This window comes from Bufo bufo, chromosome 4 (genome assembly GCF_905171765.1).
Source record: "Bufo bufo chromosome 4, aBufBuf1.1, whole genome shotgun sequence".
In the NCBI taxonomy this organism is placed as follows: domain Eukaryota; kingdom Metazoa; phylum Chordata; class Amphibia; order Anura; family Bufonidae; genus Bufo; species Bufo bufo.
In genome coordinates this window covers 471026888-471046179 of record NC_053392.1, presented here as the reverse complement: position 1 = coordinate 471046179, position 19292 = coordinate 471026888, and the positions used below count along the sequence as shown (strand labels likewise).

At 48.4% G+C, this 19292-nt stretch overlaps 1 protein-coding gene across 5 annotated transcripts in view; it reads right to left on the bottom strand.

The window, feature by feature from the left end:
• MTRF1L (mitochondrial translation release factor 1 like) overlaps positions 1-19292 on the bottom strand; it is a 103464-nt gene that overhangs the window by 53122 nt on the left and 31050 nt on the right. For 2 of the 5 annotated variants that reach the window (XR_005778468.1, XM_040429487.1), the window contains exons 6-7: positions 7408-7544; positions 4515-4726 (exon numbers count right to left, since the gene is read on the bottom strand). Coding sequence is in view for 2 of the 5 variants with exons in the window: in XM_040429487.1 (XP_040285421.1) it covers positions 4517-4726; positions 7408-7544 (347 nt within the window). In the remaining 3 variants the exon portion in view is untranslated. Of the gene's footprint in view, positions 1-4514; positions 4727-7407; positions 7545-19292 lie in introns of those variants that run through there. The other 3 variants (XM_040429491.1, XM_040429490.1, XM_040429489.1) reach the window with 3 other exon arrangements.

Genomic DNA, 19292 nt, shown 5'->3' with positions numbered 1-19292 from the left:
TTTGCGGAGATAGAGAACATATGGAGACGGGGAGCTGGGTAAACTTCCAGACAAATAGTGAGAGTTTCTTGCAGCCTTATCAGTTAACCTCAGCCCCAGCCCTGAGTATGCCAAAATATGATGAGGAATTTAAATTGTTCTGTTCTGAAATTCAGGGTCACAGTCAGCCAGGTTAGACCCTCTTGCCCGCAGCACCCCCTCCTGTGTCAGGGTAGTTGCGGCAGTGCAGGCAATGAAATTAATTAGCAGCTGTAGACATGGCAGATTCTGTGCATAGATAGCACCCATACGCACCCCCTTCCCCACAATTTCCTCTTTAGCAATCAGTTTGAGTTTCAGGAAGTGCGGGGGGGGGGCGGGGGGAGGGATGGAAACCTACAGTTGTGCAAACACACAGGACATGCTCACACAAGTGCAACCAAAACATATTTCTATGGCTAGACAACTCAGACTCGAATGTGCACTCATTTCTTTCAAAAGATGTACTACTCTGAATCCTACTACTTTGTTACCAATTACAGATTGAGAAAAGGGGGAGGGTAGCACGGGTAGCCTTTTGTCTGATTTAGCTGGAAATGCTCCTTATGATTGTATACAGTTGATGCAACAAAAAACTTCTGGATTTTCTCATGTAAAACCTCTTGATAACCCTGATTTTTAGTGTTTTGTAGATGGAGGCAGGAATATGGGAGAGGATGGCCGGTTCCACACTGGATATGCAGTGGTCACACAGCATGAGGTAGCCATTGCTGAACCACTCCCTCCGCACATGTCTGCGCAGGAGGCAGAGCTGAAGGCACTCACTCACTGAGGCGTGTAAATTGGCTGAGGGGAAGAAGGTGAACATCTATACAGATTCAAGGTATGGTTTTGGTATTGCACATGACTATGGACCCATATTGCGGGCTAGAGACTTTCTAACCTCTGCAGCCCATTAAAAACAAAGACTCAGTATTTGAATTAATGAACTCACTACTGCTTCCAGAGGAAGTAGCCATTGTCAAGGTTAAGACACATACCAGACAAACCCGGGAGGCTAGGGGCAACAACAGGGCAGATGGGGCTGTAAAAGAGGCAGCAGTGAAGCCTTGGAAACCACAGGTAATCCCTGTCGGCGTCCTGGAGCCTCACCACATGTCTGAAGACGTGTTGATTAAACGGTCTGCACAGGCAGATGGAGAAAAGAGCTCCAGTGCCAAATGGGCAGGGACTCTGGGAAGTGTCAGGAAAAATATGCCTATCCTATGATGGCTCAGGAGGCCGACTCACCTATCGAAAGGTGTCATGGTAAATGTGGTTAATACAGGGTGGATTGCTCCAGGGTTTTCTATGTGCACTGAATAACCCCGGTCAAGTGGTGAAGACTCCAAGCAAGCACACTCCCAGGCCACTTTACCCGTTTCAGAGACTGCAGATAGACTATATACAACTACCAAAGGTAGGAGTGTAAGAATTCGTTCTCGTGTGTTGATTTCTTTTCAGGTTGGCCAGAAGCCTTCCCAATAGCCAAAGCAAATGCCAAGAATACGGCAAAGAAACTGGTCAGTGAACTGATATGCAGGTATGGTGTTCCTGAAGTTATTGAGTCAGATAGAGGTTCTCATTTCGCAGTTGAAGTGATGAGGGAAGTTATGCAAGCATTAGGGGTGATCCAAGCTTTCCGAGCGTTTGAATGGATAAGAGGCCATGTGGGAGATCCAGAGGCCCTGGACAGAGTGCTTGCCTCTGTCTCTATATTCAGTAAGGACTACCCCAAACAAGGATAGGATTGTCCCCATGTGAGATCTTGTTTGGAAGTGCCCTCAGGTTAGAGTTGTACTTACCCCAGCAGCTGCAGATGAATAATGACAGTCTGACCAGTTACATACAGGCCCTCACAAAAAGGCTAGGATACACGCATAAATAGGCATTTGCTTCACTTGCAGAAGGAACTTACAACTTGAGGCCCAGAGACTGGGTGGTGATAAAAGTGCATGTGAGAAAAGGACTAGTTCAAAGATTTGATGGTCCTTTTCAAAGTAATGTTGACCACCCACACCGCTGTAAAAGGTTGAAGGAAAACCCAACTGGATACACGCTTCTCACTGTAAGAAAGTCTTGGAACCACAGGATGAAGATCCTCCTGCTTACAGTGGCTCTGACCCTGAGCGTGTCAGCAGTGTTTTGTCCACTGAATTATGAATGGGACAATGCTTTGATACAGCACCATCAGGTACTGTTTGAAGGAATGAATGAAATTGAGGGACTGTTGGATCTGTACTCAGTCCTGTGAGTTCAGCCAATATGTCCTATTTTGCTGTGCCCCTCAGTTTTTCTGAATTGACTAAACTGGCCAACTCTACTATCTTTTTCACAGGCATGAAGCAGGTTAAGTCCAAACTAAAAAACAGGGAGGTACCCTTACCCGTTTCAGGATGGGCTGAGCCCCTCTGGCTCATGGTAAACAGATCAGGGCCACCAGTTGATTATAGCTCTACCCCCTGGAACGAGAACATGTGGTGCAATGTGTCATGCTTTCCAAGTTGGACACACTGTTATTGTTTGCAAATACGGTCGAATGGTATGTCTTTTAGTCCTCATGACAAATTCAGCTGCAATGACTCTAATTCAAACAGCCTGGTGCAGTGTGTTGGTATAAATCCTGTAAAGGTTAAGAATTTGGCCTGCAACAACCGTACCTTAGTTGATTTAATTGCTGGAATAACCTCTAACTCCTCAGAGGGTCAGGAAAAGGGACCAAAACTGGCAGGTGTCCTATTGGCCAAATTGATAACTCCGTTGTTTAATAGTACGGTGGTTGCAGTCCCAGAAGATATATTCCTGGTCTGTGGGCATAAGGCATACAAGTGGTTGCTCAGAAAGGTCATTGGTTAATGTATAATTGCCCGGCTTACTCCTGCAACCTTTATAATACCCGTTCCGACATAGATATGTTTATTAATCAAGTTTGTAAGAAGGGGAAACAATATCAAGATTATTGAGTGCATCTGTGGTACTGTTCCCCCTGAAGGGAATCCTTAGGGCAGAATAGGATTAGCTTGTTCTGAAGTACCTTTGGGCGGTAACAGTTCACAGATTTCTCAAAATGGGGGAATTGTGAGAGATAGAACTCCATCTTGTATATCCTATATCTATCTGAACCAGCGTTCAATTAGAGGTTATTAAAATTTTAGACAAGTGTCGGCTCTTTGCAGGCACGCTGAAGGGGGGGGAATTCACCAGAAAACCCCCCCCCCCCTTCCTGTTCTATTTTTATAAATGCTAGTTTCTGCTGTTCTGAGTTTAAGATCCTCTTTCTGATAAAGGTTTCATTTCTTCTTTCTTTGTGGTTTATGTGATGCACGGCTGTTAAGCGTCTACCATAGTCATGGTATAAGATTGTCTGCTAAAATTCAATAAAGGAGATTACTGATTACAACCATTGCGTGTATCATCCTTCTCTGTGCACATTACGCTATTTGAATTCGGAACCCATAATCCTAGACGCAGGGGTAATTGCCCTCACAATATATCAATAAAAGGATTATAATTTTTTTTATTTTTTTTGGGGGGGGGGGGGGGGAAGGGTTAGATTCATGGTGTTGAGCTATTCCTAGTTACCATATGGTTATATAATGGACATTGTTTGGTAACTTTGAAAGTGCCAGACAGTGTAAACATGATCACGCCTGGCCTCAACTTCTCCTAAGTCTCGCACTGCTCTGTGCTCTTCAGTATCCGACACAGTACAGCGAGCCTCTTTACTGATACGCACAGTGCTGTGCAAGACTTTAGGAGAAGTCAGGGCCAGGCGTAATCACGGTTTCACTGCCTAGATCTGTCAAAGTGCAGAGAGAGCAGCAGTTGTAGAGAGAGCAGAGCCTCTAGGTATAACAGCAACACCCCTATTGCTCTTATAGAGGCTCATTTGCATATATTAAAACTTAGGTCAGCCAGTTTCATAGGTACAAATCTGCTGACAGATGCTCTTTAAGGCACATTTATACATTATGGTAAAAAAATTCTAAGAAAATTCTTTATTAACAAAAAAACTAAGCACACAACACAACTTCCTGGGTAAAAATGTACCTTAATTTGCAATTAAGTAAAAAAAAAAAAAAAAAAAAAAATGCAATAAATTACATTTACTAATTTGATGGCGGCAATTTGGCACACCTAGTTTTAGAAAAAGACCAAGCTTGCCGAAGGGGAGTAGCTTGGCTGAAAAGGGGCATGGTTTAAGATGCTAGATTTTTTCACAAAAATTTCACAAAAATTTTAGCAAAAAATACTGCCACAAAGTAAAGCAACCAATAGGTGGTATGAAGTTAAACACGGGTGTCTATCCCTGCACCAGACATCATCCAGCCTGAGCCACTGTGGTAAATTTACACATCTATAGGATTAGTAAATGTGACCCACAGTTTGGCCTTGTGCTCGAAACCTACAACCCACCTTCTACAACTATGTACTTCCTCATGGATTTGCTCTGGAAATTATTAAAACGTACAAGGGAGAAGCCTAGAAAATAAAACCTTTATTTACAGATCTTCGTACTTTCAATCATTTCCATGAGGGATTCATAGTCAGAAAATTCACTAAGATCCTGAATCATCTCATCTAAAAGTTCATCACCCAACAAGAATCCATCAATGTTGTGCACAGACTTGCCAATCCGATGGTCTGTAACACGGTCCTGAGGGAAGTTGTAAGTACGAATTTTTTCTGACCTTCCTTTTGTCCCGACCTAGAGAAAGCCATTGACAATATATGAGACTATCCCTTTCAAACAAGCATCAACTACATAAATGAAGCTACCCAGGATTACCCCAGAAATGGCACCATGGGGCTTGTTGAATTACAATATTACAAACACAGTCAAGTCACATTATTATGACTACTTTCGATATCGGCAGTGTACAGTCGTGGCCAAAAGTTTTGAGAATGACACAAATATTAGTTTTCACAAAGTTTGCTGCTAAACTGCTTTTAGATCTTTGTTTCAGTTGTTTCTGTGATGTAGTGAAATATAATTACACGCACTTCTTACATTTCAAAGGCTTTTATCGACAATTACATGACATTTATGCAAAGAGTCAGTATTTGGAGTGTTGGCCCTTCTTTTTCAGGACCTCTGCAATTCGACTGGGCATGCTCTCAATCCACTTCTGGGCCAATTCCTGACTGATAGCAACCCATTCTTTCATAATCACTTCTTGGAGTTTGTCAGAATTAGTGGGTTTTTGTTTGTCCACCCGCCTCTTGAGGATTGACCACAAGTACTCAATGGGATTAAAGAGTTTCCAGGCCATGGACCCAAAATGTCAATGTTTTGGTCCCCGAGCCACTTAGTTATCACTTTTGCCTTATGGCACGGTGCTCCATCGTGCTGGAAAATGCATTGTTCTTCACCAAACTGTTGTTGGATTGTTGGAAGAAGTTGCTGTTGGAGGGTGTTTTGGTACCATTTTTTATTCATGGCTGTGTTTTTGGGCAAAATTGTGAGAGTGAGCCCACTCCCTTGGATGAGAAGCAAACACACACATGAATGGTCTCAGGATGCTTTACTGTTGGCATGACACAGGACTGATGGTAGCGCTCACCTTTTCTTCTCCGGACAAGCCTTTTTCCAGATGCCCCAAACTATCGGAAAGAGGCTTCATCAGAGAATATGACTTTGCCCCAGTCCTCAGCAGTCCATTCACCATACTTTCTGCAGAAGATCAATCTGTCCCTGATGTTTTTTTTGGAGGGAAGTGGCTTCTTTGCTGCCCTTCTTGACACCAGGCCATCTTCCAAAAGTCTTCGCCTCACTGTGCTTGCAGATGCGCTCACACCTGCCTGCTGCCATTCCTGAGCAAGCTCTGCACTGGTGGCACTCCGATCCCGCAGCTGAATCCTCTTTAGGAGACGATCCTGGAGCTTGCTGGACTTTCTTTGATGCCCTGAAGCCTTCTTAACAAGAATTGAACCTCTTTCCTTGAAGTTCTTGATGATCCTATAAATTGTTGATTGAGGTGCAATCTTAGTAGCCACAATATCCTTGCCTGTGAAGCCATTTTTATGCAACGCAATGATGGCTGCACGCGTTTCTTTGCAGGTCACCATGGTCAACAATGGAAGAACAATGATTTCAAGCATCACCCTCCTTTTAACATGTCAAGTCTGCCATTTTAACCCAATCAGCCTGACATAATGATCTCCAGCCTTGTGCTCGTCTACAAGACGATTACTGAAATGATCTCAGCAGGTCCTTTAATGACAGCAATGAAATGCAGTGGAAATTTTTTTTTGGGATTAAGTTAATTTTCATGGCAAAGAAGGACTATGCAATTCATCTGATCACTCTTCATAACATTCTGGAGTATATGCAAATTGCTATTATAAAAACTTAAGCAGCAACTTTTCCAATTTCCAATATTTATCTAATACTCAAAACCTTTGACCACGACTGTATAGCTCTTGAAGGAAGTCACATGTCGTGAGATTATATATATATATGGTGTGTGATTGGCTGTCTGCACACATCCCTTGTTCCCGTGATGGGTGAAAGGGCCAAGTTGCCAAAAGGGATAATTATTAGCTTTTAGTCCAAGGGTTGCCTACCCCTGGTGTAGCAGCTCAACGCTAAAATGAACCAGGGGGCTACCAATAGTTCAGCAAGCCCTACTGTGTATAGAGCTCCAAAACAGATGGATGGTCACTGGACCTCTGCCAAAAAAGTTGCATCAGCAAAAAAGGCTTTAATATTTGCAGCATTAGTGGAATTGGACCTCCACTGATTGGCAAAGTTTTCTGCTTCATTGAACAGATGGACGTTGACGTGTCAGGCGAGAAACATCAGAGAACAAACACCCTGCGACCATTGCTGGAAGAAAACAAGCTGGTGGTGACAGCGTTGGTCTGGGGAATGTTTTTGTGATATTCTCTGGCCCCACTCATTCATGAAAGGCACACAGATTTTTGGGTATGAATCCATCCTTGCAGATCACGTACACCTATACATACTGATTGTCTTTGCTGGGGTGGATGGGATCTTCCAGCAAGACAATGTGACACATGGCTAGAAATATTGCACATTGGTTGGAAGAGTGTGACAAACACTTCCAAGTACTACCCTGGCTCTCAAATACCCCGGACTTGAACTTAATTAAGCATCTGTGGGACCACCTCGATCATAGTGTTTGATCTTCCCTCAAGCACCCTCCAGCAGCTGTGGGATGCACTGCAGACAGCATGGCACCAGATAGCTGTGACAACCTTCCAAGACCCTTCCGGCCCATCTAAATGCTGCACACAGCGGTCACTCTGGGCAGGAGAAACAGTGGTTGGTTGTCAGCTATCTCATGGAGCCTAGTGCAAGTTGGTCTACTGGATGAACTCACATTCCAAGCCACAAAAACATTTGACGTTTTCAGGGTCATTTACCTGGATTTTTCTTGCATTTTGTCGTTTATTAACCTGCTCTTCTAACTTCATGTTGTATAACTTTGCACGGAGAACTTTCATGGCAGTCTCTTTGTTTTTGATTTGAGATCTTTCTTGCTGGCATTCAGAAACTATGCCTACAATATAATTAGAACGAAAAACATTAAAAAAAATAAAAACTTGTCCATTACTAGTTCCAACAAGACATAAATGGAACCAGAAAATAAATATAATACAATATATTCCTATTTACTTTGTACTTACTGGAAAATCAGTCATTCCTTATTAAAGGGCTTCTGTCACCCCCCCATTGTGCAATTTTCATTAGCCGACATTAGCTATTTGCTAATGTCAGCTGAGTGCAATCATACATGTCCTACCTTTGTCTGTGGCTTATTTCTTGTAAAAAAAAAAAAATCATACTTTTATCATATGCAAATTTCTTCACTACCAGCAAGTTGGGCGTGTACTTGCTGGTAGCCGCCGCATCTGCCGCTTCTAGACACGCCCCATCTCCTCTTGATAGACAGGGCCAGCGAGCGCTCTCCTCCTCCCGTTGGCCCCGTCTGCTGCTGAATTCCCGCGCCCTAACGTTCCTCGATCAGCGCAGGCATACTGAGTGAAGGACGCGCGCTTGCCAGCTCCTTCCTCAGTGCGCCTGCGCCGATTACATCACACTACACCCGGAAGAGAAGACTGCCGGCATCAGCGATAATCGCCAGTCTTCTCTTCCGGGTGTGGTGTGACGTAATCAGCGCAGGCGCACTGAGGAAGGAGCTGGCAAGCGCGCGTCCTTCACTCAGTACGCCTGCGCTGATCGAGGAACGTTACAGCGCAGGTGCAGGAATTCAGCAGCAGACGGGCCAACGGGAGGAGGAGAGCGCTCGCTGGCCCTGTCTATCAAGAGGAGATGGGGCGTGTCTAGAATCGGCAGTTACAGCGGCTACCAGAAAGTACACGCCCAACTTACTGGTAGTGAAGAAATTTGCATATGATAAAAGTATGAGTTTTACAAGAAATAAGCCACAGACAAAAAGGTAGGACATGTATGATTGCACTCAGCTGACATTAGCAAATAGCTAATGTCGTCTAATGAAAATTGCACAATGGGGGGGGGGGGGGGGGAAGTGACAGAAGCCCTTTAACCTCTTCGCATCATTAAGCCTTTTTTCACCTCTCTCCTTGAGTTGCAGCCCGATTTATTCTCGCTTTAGATCTTTAGGCACAGAAAGCCCATGCATGAACAGTAAATGATTATATGCACCTAGGAGCGACTGCTAGTATGCAAGGTCGACAGCAGCGCTACCCACGGATATATTTTTGTTGGTGTACACCTTGGCACAGCGCATGCGCAAGATTTCAACAATCAGCAGACCCAGTAGGGCAGTGTCAATCAAGTAGTTGAAGTGGGAGCTTCCTCCTTAACTTATGAATGTGCCAGACTCTTCCTACACTAGAACACCTGGCAGACTCCTGAGCCCTCATTAACATACAATGCAGGGAAAGTTACGGATATGGTGCATGCATACTGTGAATGGTGAAGAGTGGTGTTTCACCGACTTTAGATGACATAGGGTGGATTGGGGATAAAAAACTAAGTGACCGGTTCTCTTAACTGTGATTGAACCGTTTTGCTGCCATGCAGCTCTGGTAGCCAGGATAATTTTTGTAATGTTCACGTATACAAATAAAACCTAAATTACAAAATAAAATAAATCCTATTAACTCCTCATACCCATATATTTTAGAAAAACTGACCCCTGGCACATTGTCAAGTTGCTATCCGAGAGCTTGTGCTCTCAAAATACTGGAACGTAAAGGGGTTGTGCCAACAGCTTTTTAAACAGTTAGGCATCTTTAAACACAAACGTCCCGGGCAACGTCCGTGCGGCTGCCGGGACGGATCCAGACCCATTCAACTTGAATGGGTCCGTGATTCGTCCGTACGGCAAAAAGATAGAACAAGTTCTATTTTTTTGTGGAACAGAAGCACAACGTAGTGCTTCCGTGGAGTTCTGTTCCGTGCTTCCGTACCTCCGGATTTGCGGAAGCATTCAAGTGAATCAGGTGTTTTTATTTTATTTATATATAAAATTGGCTATAACCTACGAACCTCTGATCGCTTGTCTGATAGACCATAATAGAGAACTACACTGAACAAAAACAAACGCAACACTTTCGGTTTTGCTCCTATTTTGCATGAGCTGAACTCAAAGATCTGAAACATTTTCTACATACACAAAAGACCCATTACTCCCAAATATTGTTCACAAATCTGTCTAAGGCCTCATGCACATGACCGTTGTTTTGGTCCACATCTGAGCCGCAGTTTTTGCGGCTTGGATGCAGACCCATTCACTTCAATGGGGCCGCAATAGATGCGGACAGCACTCTGTGCTGACGGCATCCGTTGCTCCGTTCCGTGGTCCGCAAAAAAATAAAACCTGTCCTATTCTTGTCCGCAAAACGGACAAGAATAGGCAGTTATATCAATGGCTGTTCGTGCCGCAAATTGCGGAATGCACACAGGCGCCATCCGTGTTTTGCGGATCTGCAATTTGCAAAACACAACGGTCATGTGCATGTAGCCCAAATCTGAGTTAGTGAGCACTTCTCCTTTGCCGAGATAATCTATCCCACCTCACAGGTGTGGCTTATCAAAGTGCTGATTAGACAGCATGAATATCGCACAGGTGTGCCTTAGACTGCCCACAATAAAGGCCCATTCTGAAATGTGCAGTTTGATCACACAGCACAATGCCACAGATGTCACAACATTTGAGGGAGCATGCAATTGGCATGCTGACTACAGGAATGTCTACCAGAGCTGTTGCCCGTGCAAGGAATGTTAATTTCTCTACCAGAAGCTGTCTCCAAAGGCATTTCAGAGAATTTGGCAGTACATCCAACCGGCCTCACAACCGCAGACCATGTGTAACCACACCAGCCCAGGACCTCCACATCCAGCATGTTCACCTCCATGATTGTCTGAGACCAGCCACCCGGACATCTGCAGCAACAATTGGTTTGCATAACCAAAGAATTTCTGCACAAACTGTCAGAAACAGTCTCAGGGAAGCTCATCTACATGCTCGTCGTCCTCATCGGTGTCTGGACCTGACTGCAGTTCGTTGTCGTAACTGACTTGAGTGGGCAAATGCTCACATTCGATGGAGTATGGCACTTTGGAGAGTCGTTCTGTTCACGGATGAGTCCCAGTTTTCACTGTTCAGGGCAGATGGCAGACAGCGTGTGTGGATGAGCGGTTTGCCGACGTCAACGTTGTGGATCGAGTGGCCCATGTTGGCGGTGGGGTTATGGTATCGGCAGACGTATGTTATGGACAACGAACACAGGTGCATTTTATTGATTGCATTTTGAATGCACAGAGATACCGTGCCAAGATCCTGAGGCCCATTGTTGTGCCATTCATTCACGAGCATCACCTCATGTTGCAGCATGATAATGCACGGCCCTATGTTGCAAGGATCTGTACACAATTCCTGGCAGCTGAAAACATCTCAGTTCTTGCATGGTCAGCATACTCACCGGACATGTCACCCATTGAGCAGGTTTGGGATGCTCTGGACGGCATATACGACAGCATGTTCCAGTTCCTGCCAATATTCTGCAACTTCGCACAGCTATTAAAAAGAGGAGTGGACCAACATTCCACAGGCCACAATCAACAACCTGATCAACTCTATGCGACGGAGATGTGTTGCACTGCGTGAGGCAAATGGTGGCAACACCAGATACTGACTGGTTTTCTGCCCCCCCCCCCCCCCCCCCCCCCCCCCAGTAAGGCCAAACATTTCAGAGTGGCTTTTTGTTGCGGGCAGTCTAAGGCACACCTGTGAAATATTCATGCTGTCTAATCAGCATCTTGATATGCCACACCTGTGAGGTGGGATGGATTATCTCAAAGGAGAAGTGCTCACCAACACAGATTTAGGCCTCATGCACACAGCCGTTGGGCAGTCGTATTGCTGCCCGCAAACCTCGGGTCGGCGATCCACGGCCGCTGGCCGTGTGCACCCCGCATCATTGATGCGGACCCATTCACTTGAATGGGTCCGCAATTCCGGAGATGCGGAACTGAGTCACTGAACAGAACACTGGAAGCACTACGGAGTGCTTCCGTGGTGTTTCTTTCCGTTGTTCCGCACTGCAAAAAAATATGACGTCATTTTTTTACGATGCGGACTGACCACGGATCCATTCAAGTTGAATAGGTCCGGCCTGCTGCACGGATGTTGCCCGTGCATTGGGGACCGCAATTGCAGTGAACAATATTTGACAGTAATGGGTCTTTTGTGTATGTAGAAAATGTTTCAGATCTTTGAGTTCAGCTTTGAGTTCATCTTTGAGTGTATTATGGTCTATGAGATTTTTATAGCCCGTCTGTGAAGCTGTGTCTCTTGCACAGCTTTACAAGCAGCTTACCAAGACATTCCTTCAGCATGCCCCAGGCTGTCATGGTAAGCAATTTCACTGTGGGGGCGCTGATTGGAAGGCAGAGGGAGCAGCCTCCCTCTGCCTAACCTCACAAATGCCAAGATCACTGTTGACCTTGGCATCTGAGGGGTTAAATGAACGGCGATGGCGCCATCGCCAATCTCAGCCTGGCACCTGCCACATACATGCAAGGGGTTATCCACGTCCTATAATGCTACCCAAAATGCCCGGGCACCTCATACAGGTTATACTTGCCCTGCTCCCCGGCACCCACGTCGCTCCTGTTGCCTGCGCGGCTGCATCTCCCTGTCGTGTTGGATCAAAACTTCCAGCTAGGGGGAGGAGGGGATATTCGCCAATAGCCGGCCACGACAGGGACGAGACTTCCTAGCATCGTGGGTGATGTTTTGACCCGCGCAAAAGGGAGATGCGGCGGCCGCGCGGGAATAAGGAGCAACACGGGTGCCAGGAGCAGGATAAGTATAACTTGTATGATGTGCCTGGGCATTTTGGGGGGCATTATAGGGGTTGTAAAACCTCTTTAAGGGGTTAAAGTAAGGCCACGCTCATATCTGTAGCTGCGATACAGCCTGAGATAGAGCCATTAGTAGCAAGGACAAATCTCATAAGTCCTTGGCTACTGAAGTGCCACCCCACAAGGACATATGATACACATCCTTGACAGGGAAAGGGTAGAGATAGAGATATATTATATATCGCTGCAAACTGCTAATAAGTAAAGAAATAATAATAATACAATGCATGACAAGGAATCATAGTCCTAGTATCCAATGTGGCCTTACAACCATACATGTTTTCTATCAAGCACATTCAAACCATGTGTGACTAGTTTTTAAAAATACTTTAATTTTATTTATTTTTTGCCAAAATCAAGAGTGGAAACTTAAAGGGAAGCTGTCAGCACCAAAATGGACCATAAACCGCCAGCAGGACATTAAAGCTGTTAACATCAGGTTTTTTAATGATGTTCTTGCCGTAAAAAGGAGATTTTTTTGTGAAACTCACCTGTAAAATCTTTTTTTCGTCTTTTCCATTGGGGGACACAGACCATGGGTATAGCTTAGGCCATTGCTAAGAGGAGACACTATGCAAATAATAAAAAACAGCTCCTCCTCATACCCCCATGCTCCAACAGGGGGACCTCAGTGCGTGCAAAAGCAGAAGGAGATCAGAAACCAACTATTAACAAAGAAAAGCAGAACCAAGGAACACCATCGGGCCGTTAACCATAAGGTTCCACTAGAATAGAACCAACCCCTCCTGCAACAGACAAGAATGGGTGGGAGCTGTGTCCCCCAATGGAAAAGACGAGAAAAAGATTTTACAGGTGAGTTTCACAAAAAATCTCCTTTTCTTGCCCATTTTATTGGGGGACACAGACCATGGGACGTCCTAGAGCAGTCCATGGGGTGGGAAGACCAGCACCTCCAGAGGGAAAACGTCCAATGGCTAAACAGGAACCACAGCTTGCAATACCTTGCGCCCTAGGGCAGCATCAGCCAACGCCAAAGAGTGCAGATGGTAGAACTTTGTAAAGGTATGTAAGGACGACCAGGTGGCCGCCTTACAAAGTTGTGATGTAGAGGCTCGATTGCGCCTAGCCCAGGAGGCCCCGCTGGGGGAACCCTACCCCGGGACCGATAGGCCATGGCAACAGTCAACCGAATCCACCAAGCCACAGTGACCTTGGAGGCCGCCAGACCCTTACGAGGCCCCTCTGGAACCACAAAAAGGGAGTCCAAGCGGTGAAATGGGGCAGTAACCGACAGGTACACCCGTAAAGCACGGACAACATCCAGAGAATGGAGAGCGCGCTCCTTGGGGTTCGGCGGGGCAAAAGGATGGCAGGACTATGTCCTCATTAAGGTGGAAAGCGGAGACCACCTTGGGCAAAAAGGAATGGACAGGGCGCAGTACCACCTTGTCCTTGTGGAAGACCAAAAAGGGCTCTTTAGAGGAAAGGGCGGCCAGCTCCGATACCCTCCTGATAGAGGTGATTGCCACCAAAAAGACCACCTTCCAGGTGAGAAAACTCAGGGAAATGTCCCTCAGGGGCTCAAAAGGAGCCGCCTGGAGAGAAGACAGAACCTGGTTCAGATCCCAGGGGGGCAGAGGAGGGACATACGGAGGGTCCTCACCGGACCTAGCAGAGCCAGAGAGCGTTGAAAGAAAATGGCCAGAGTGGAGACCTGACCCTTCAGAGAGCTCAGGGACATTCCCATCTCAAGACCCGACTGGAGAAAGGAGAGGACCACCGGAACTGAGAAATGAAGGGGAAAAACGCCTATCTTCTCACAAAAGGCAAGAAAGGCCTTCCAGGTACGATAGTATATCCGGTAGAAGCTGGTTTCCTGGCTTTGATCATGGTCTTCACGACAGAGTACGAGAAGCCCCTTTTCTTCAAGATGGTGGTCTCAACAGCCACGCTGTTAAACAAAGTGGTTGTAAATTCTGGTGGAAGAGAGGTCCTTGAGACAGCAGGTCCTCCCTGAGAGGAAGAGGCCACGGAACATCCGCCAGCAACCGAGTGACCTCCGAGAACCAGGCGCGGCAAGGCCAATCGGGGGCGATTAGGATGGTCGTGATTCCTTCTGCCGCGACCCTGCGAAGAACCTTTGGAAGTAGAGGCAGTGGTGGGAAGACAGAGGAGTGCGAAGTCTTGCCACGGAGACACCAGAGCGTCCACCCCGTACGCCTCCGGATCCCGACCTCGGGTCAGGAACGTGAGAACCTTGTTGTTGAGCCTGGACACCATCAAGTCCACGTCCGGGCGGCCCCAACGGCAACAGACGTCCTCGAATACGTCCGGATGCAGAGACCACTCTCCCGGATCCACCCTGTTGCGGCTGAGAAAGTCCGCCGTCCAGTTTTCGACCCCTGGGATGTACGCTGCAGACAATATTGGAACGTGAGCCTCCGCCCACTGGAGGATCCTCTTCACCTCCTGCATCACCAGCCGGCTGCGGGTTCCGCCCTGATGAATGATGTAGGCCACGGCTGTGGCATTGTCAGACTGGATCCTTACCAGGAGACCCGTTAGGAGGGGGGTCCAACGAGACAGAGAGGAAAATTGCTCTGAGCTCCAATATGTTGATCGGAAGGCGGGCTTCCACCTCTGACCACACCCCCTGAACCATCCGAGCCCGGAGAACGCCGCCCCAACCCAGGAGACTGGCATCGGTGGTGACGACTGTCCAGGAGATTGGGAGGAAGGATTTCCCTGAAGTCAGATTCTGAGGGGACAGCCACCACGGGAGGTCCATGCGAACCCGAGGAGGAAGGCGGATCCAAGAGTCCAGACCCCTCGATGTCCTGTCCCAGAAGGACAGGATCGCCTCCTGCAGAGGCAGAGTGTGAAACTGGGCAAAGGGGACTGACTCTAAGGAGGCCACCATAAGCCCCAGAACCTGCATGCAGTCCCGGATGGAGAGACACGGGGAATGCAGAAGGCGAGACACCGACTCCCGTATCTGTGAGAACTTGCAATCTGGGAGGAATACCCGAGCTGCAGTAGTGTCCATAATCATCCCCAGGAAGGTCACCCTCTGGGAAGGTTGGAGAGAGGACTTCGGGAAGTTGATCAGCCAGCCGAACTGTTGCAGAGTCTGAACAGTGATCCTGACGCTGTCTTCGGCCTGGGGACGAGAGGGAGCCTTTATCAGAATGTCGTCCAGGTAGGGCAGCAGAGATATGCCCCTGGTACAGAGAAGCACCATGATCGGCGCCAAGATATTTGTGAATACCCGCGGGGCTGTCGCCAGCCCAAAGGGAAGGGCGACGAACTGATAATGACGGTCGCCAATGGCGAAGCGCAGGAACCCGTGGTGAGATTCTGCGATAGGGACATGCAGATAGGCGTCCCGGATGTCCACCGACACGAGGAACTCCCCTGGAAGAAGAGAAGCAATAACGGAGCGGAGGGATTCCATCCGGAACCTCCGCACCCGCAGGGACTTGTTTAACAGCTTCAGGTCTAGGACCGGACGCACTGATCCCTCCTCCTTTGGCACTACAAAGAGATTTGAGTAGAAACCAGCCCCCTGTTCCTCCAGAGGAGCTGGGACAACTACTCCCCTGACCAGAAGGGAAGAAACCGCTTGTAAAAGGGCCGAGGCTCGGGCCGGATCCCCCGGAACACGAGATGGAAAGAAACGTTCTGGAGGTCTGGAAACTAATTCTATCTTGTAACCGGAAGTTACAATTTCCAGGGACCAGGCGTCTTGAACGTGAGCTCTCCAGACATGCTGAAAGGATGACTGCTTGGGAGCCACGGGGCGGGCAGAACTCCCCTGGAACTGTGCCCACGGGCGCCAGGAAGGTTGAGGCTTAAAGGAAGGCTTCTTGCGGGAGTCCTGAGAGCCGCCGGAGGAGGGGGCTGTCGCAGACCTGGAGGAGGAGAAGCGCTGAAAGGACTGGTTTCTAGAGCATGAGGGGCGAGCTCTGAAGGCCCACTTGGATCTAGATTGGGGCAGGTGTGTACTCTTGCCCCCCGTAGCGTCAGAGATAATCTCATCCAGCTTAGCACCGAAGAGCCTGGAGCCCGCAAAGGGGAGGTTAGTGAGGGAGCGCTTGGAGGACGCGTCGGCGTCCCAGACCTTCAACCAGACCTCCCTGCGCTGTGTGACAGAGAGGGCCGAAATCCGCACAAAGAGTGCTGACGTCCAATGAGGCCTCACAGAGGAATGTTGTCGCCTGGGACATCTGGAGGATGAAGTTTGGGGTGTCCGCAGAGGCATCCTGCTCCGCGAGGTCCTGATGATGGCGCTGCAACCACACCGAAAGCGCCCTGGCTACCCAGGCCGAGGCGAACACGGGCCGCAGACCTGTGCCCACCAGAGAGAAGATGGCTTTGGAAAGAGAGTCCAAACACCTGTCAATGGAGTCCTGTAGGGAGGACCCGTCCAGGACTGGTATTGCCATATTCTTAGCCAATCTGGCCACCGGCGGGTCGACCTTAGCAGAAGACCACTGCTGCACGTTATCTGCCGGGAAAGGATAAAGAGTATCCATGTGCCTTGTAGCAGAAAAACTGTGATTAGGGCGTTCTCAAGCCTTAGAAAGGACCTTGGCGAACTCGCCATGAATGGGGAATGTGACTGCCTCCGGTTTTCTGGAGTGGAAGAGGGGGAATTCCTGGCTACTAGTAGAAGGAGGTTCCCCCTGGATGTCAAAGGTGTCACGTACCGCCGTGACCAAGTCTGCCACCATGGTGGAGAGCTTAGGTGAGGGTTTCGGCTCCGTGTCCTCGTCTGAGCCGGAACACGCCTCCAGGCGAGGGGGGGAGGCAGAGTTATCCGAGGAGGGATGCTGCTGCGTACGCTGCCTCTTAGCGGTCGAGCGTCCTCTGTGGGGGGCACCGGGAGGTGGAGCGGTGCTAACCACAGGCACCGCGGGCTGTGGATCAGTGGCCGCCATGCGTTCCATAAAGGCCATGGCCGCGCGCGAGACTTGGGCCAAGTCCACCTTAGCTATGGCAGAGGCCCAGGAGGGCTCCGAAGGGGCGGAGGAGGGACTGGGCTGGTTTGGTGGAGGGGGAGGAGGTGGATGATCCTGTCCCGAGGCAAAGCAAGAGTCACAGGAGCCTGTAACAGATAGTGGAAGAAGCAGACCTTACAGGATCCCAGTGGGACCGGAGGTGTCGCTTTAGATTTTTGGGGGGCCCCAGGTCTTGGCATGATGGCGGCAATCCCGGAGTCAGGGTCTCCTACAGTTTTGCGGAACACTAGCTATCCTACCGTGACCTGTGAGGAGCTGGAGTAGCAGTCAAGCGTGGAGAGGCGCTGAGGCAAAGCGGAAGCGCCGGAGCTGACGTGATAGGCTCCGCCCCCCAGTCGCGTCACAGATCGCGCGAAAAAAATTGCGCGCGGGAATATGAAAAAAAGGCAGACCCCGGCTCTGAAAAGGGCGCCCACCGCCAGGATGCAGGGGACAAGAAGGAATCCCTCCTCCCTCTCAACCAGCCGGCCCTCCCAGATCCACAGGTAAGCCCTAAAGAACAGTGTCACAGTGTGAGCACGGGTGGGAGGGGGAGTTTGCAGGAGAGCCAATGTACTTATCTGAGTCCTGCAGTCTTCACCCTCTGTTCCGGACCAGCAGGGGGTCACCTCTTCAGTCATCTGGCACAAAGAGTGGCAGTGCACTGGATAGAGGGCAGGACTAGGTGACCCCGGATCTGGTATGCCACCGGAGCTGCACGTCGAGCCCAGTTCCACTTATCTTCTGGCGGGAAAGGGAGGTAGCCGGCGCTCGCTCCACTGAGAGACCAGGGACGCACCATGCGACCCTGCGTCCTCCGTTTAGAAAAAAACAAACAGAAGAAAAAACTACAGGGACAACCCTGCAGGAGCAGGAGTGTCACCTCCTTATCCGACACCAAGCTAAAACTGAGGTCCTCCTGTTGGAGCATGGGGGTATAGCCAGTGGAGGAGGAGCTGTTTTTTATAATTTGCATAGTGTCTCCTCCTAGTAATGGCCTAAGCTATACACATGGTCTGTGTCCCCCAATGGAATGGGCGAGAAACAACTATTATTCCCCCGCAGGTTGCATGCAAACGAGGTTCTTGAAGTCAAGGGGGCTGCAGCTTTCAAGTCAAGCTCACCGTGCCCCCTTCCAACCCGTTTGCTTTTGACTGATGGCCTTTTGGATTATTTCAGTCGAGATTCCATCCTGAGATTTCACGCATGCGCCGTATGATCTTTTTCCCGGCGCCTGGAAATCGATCCCCGTACTTTACTTCAGCAAGTAAATGCACAGGTGCAGACTCAAGTGGGCAAGCGCATCCGAGAACATTACCCTGCATCAGCATCAGATTCAGAGACGCCTGCGCATTGACTTGCTGAAGGAAAGTACACTACAGCAGATATCAATGCTCAGGCGCCGCAAACTAGATCATACGGTGCATGCACAAAATCTCAGAATGGAATTTCGCCTGAAAGAATCCAAAAGGCCATCAAATGCGAAGGGACGGGAAGAGGGCATGGAGAGCTTGAGGTCAAGAACCTTATTTGCATATGACCTGCGGGGAAATAAAAGTAGTTTTAGGCCCCTTTTTACACAGGTGAGAATTCCACGCGGGTGCAATGCGTGAGGTAAACGCATTGCACCCTCACTGAATCCGGACCTATTCACTTCAATGGGGCTGTTTAGATGAGCGGTAAATTTCACGCATCACTTGTGCGTTGCGTGAAAATCGAAGCATGTTCTAAATTCTGCGTTTTTCACGCAACGCAGGCCCCATAGAAATGAATGGGGATGCTTGAAAAGGGGCAGATCCTGCACTTGTGGTCCGCTACAATGGATACAATGGAGGATGCCTGCAGCGGACCACAAGTACCACAATAGACATCCTACACAGGATAGCAAATGTGTGGATGTGAAACAGTAAAAATAATATAACAAAAACAAA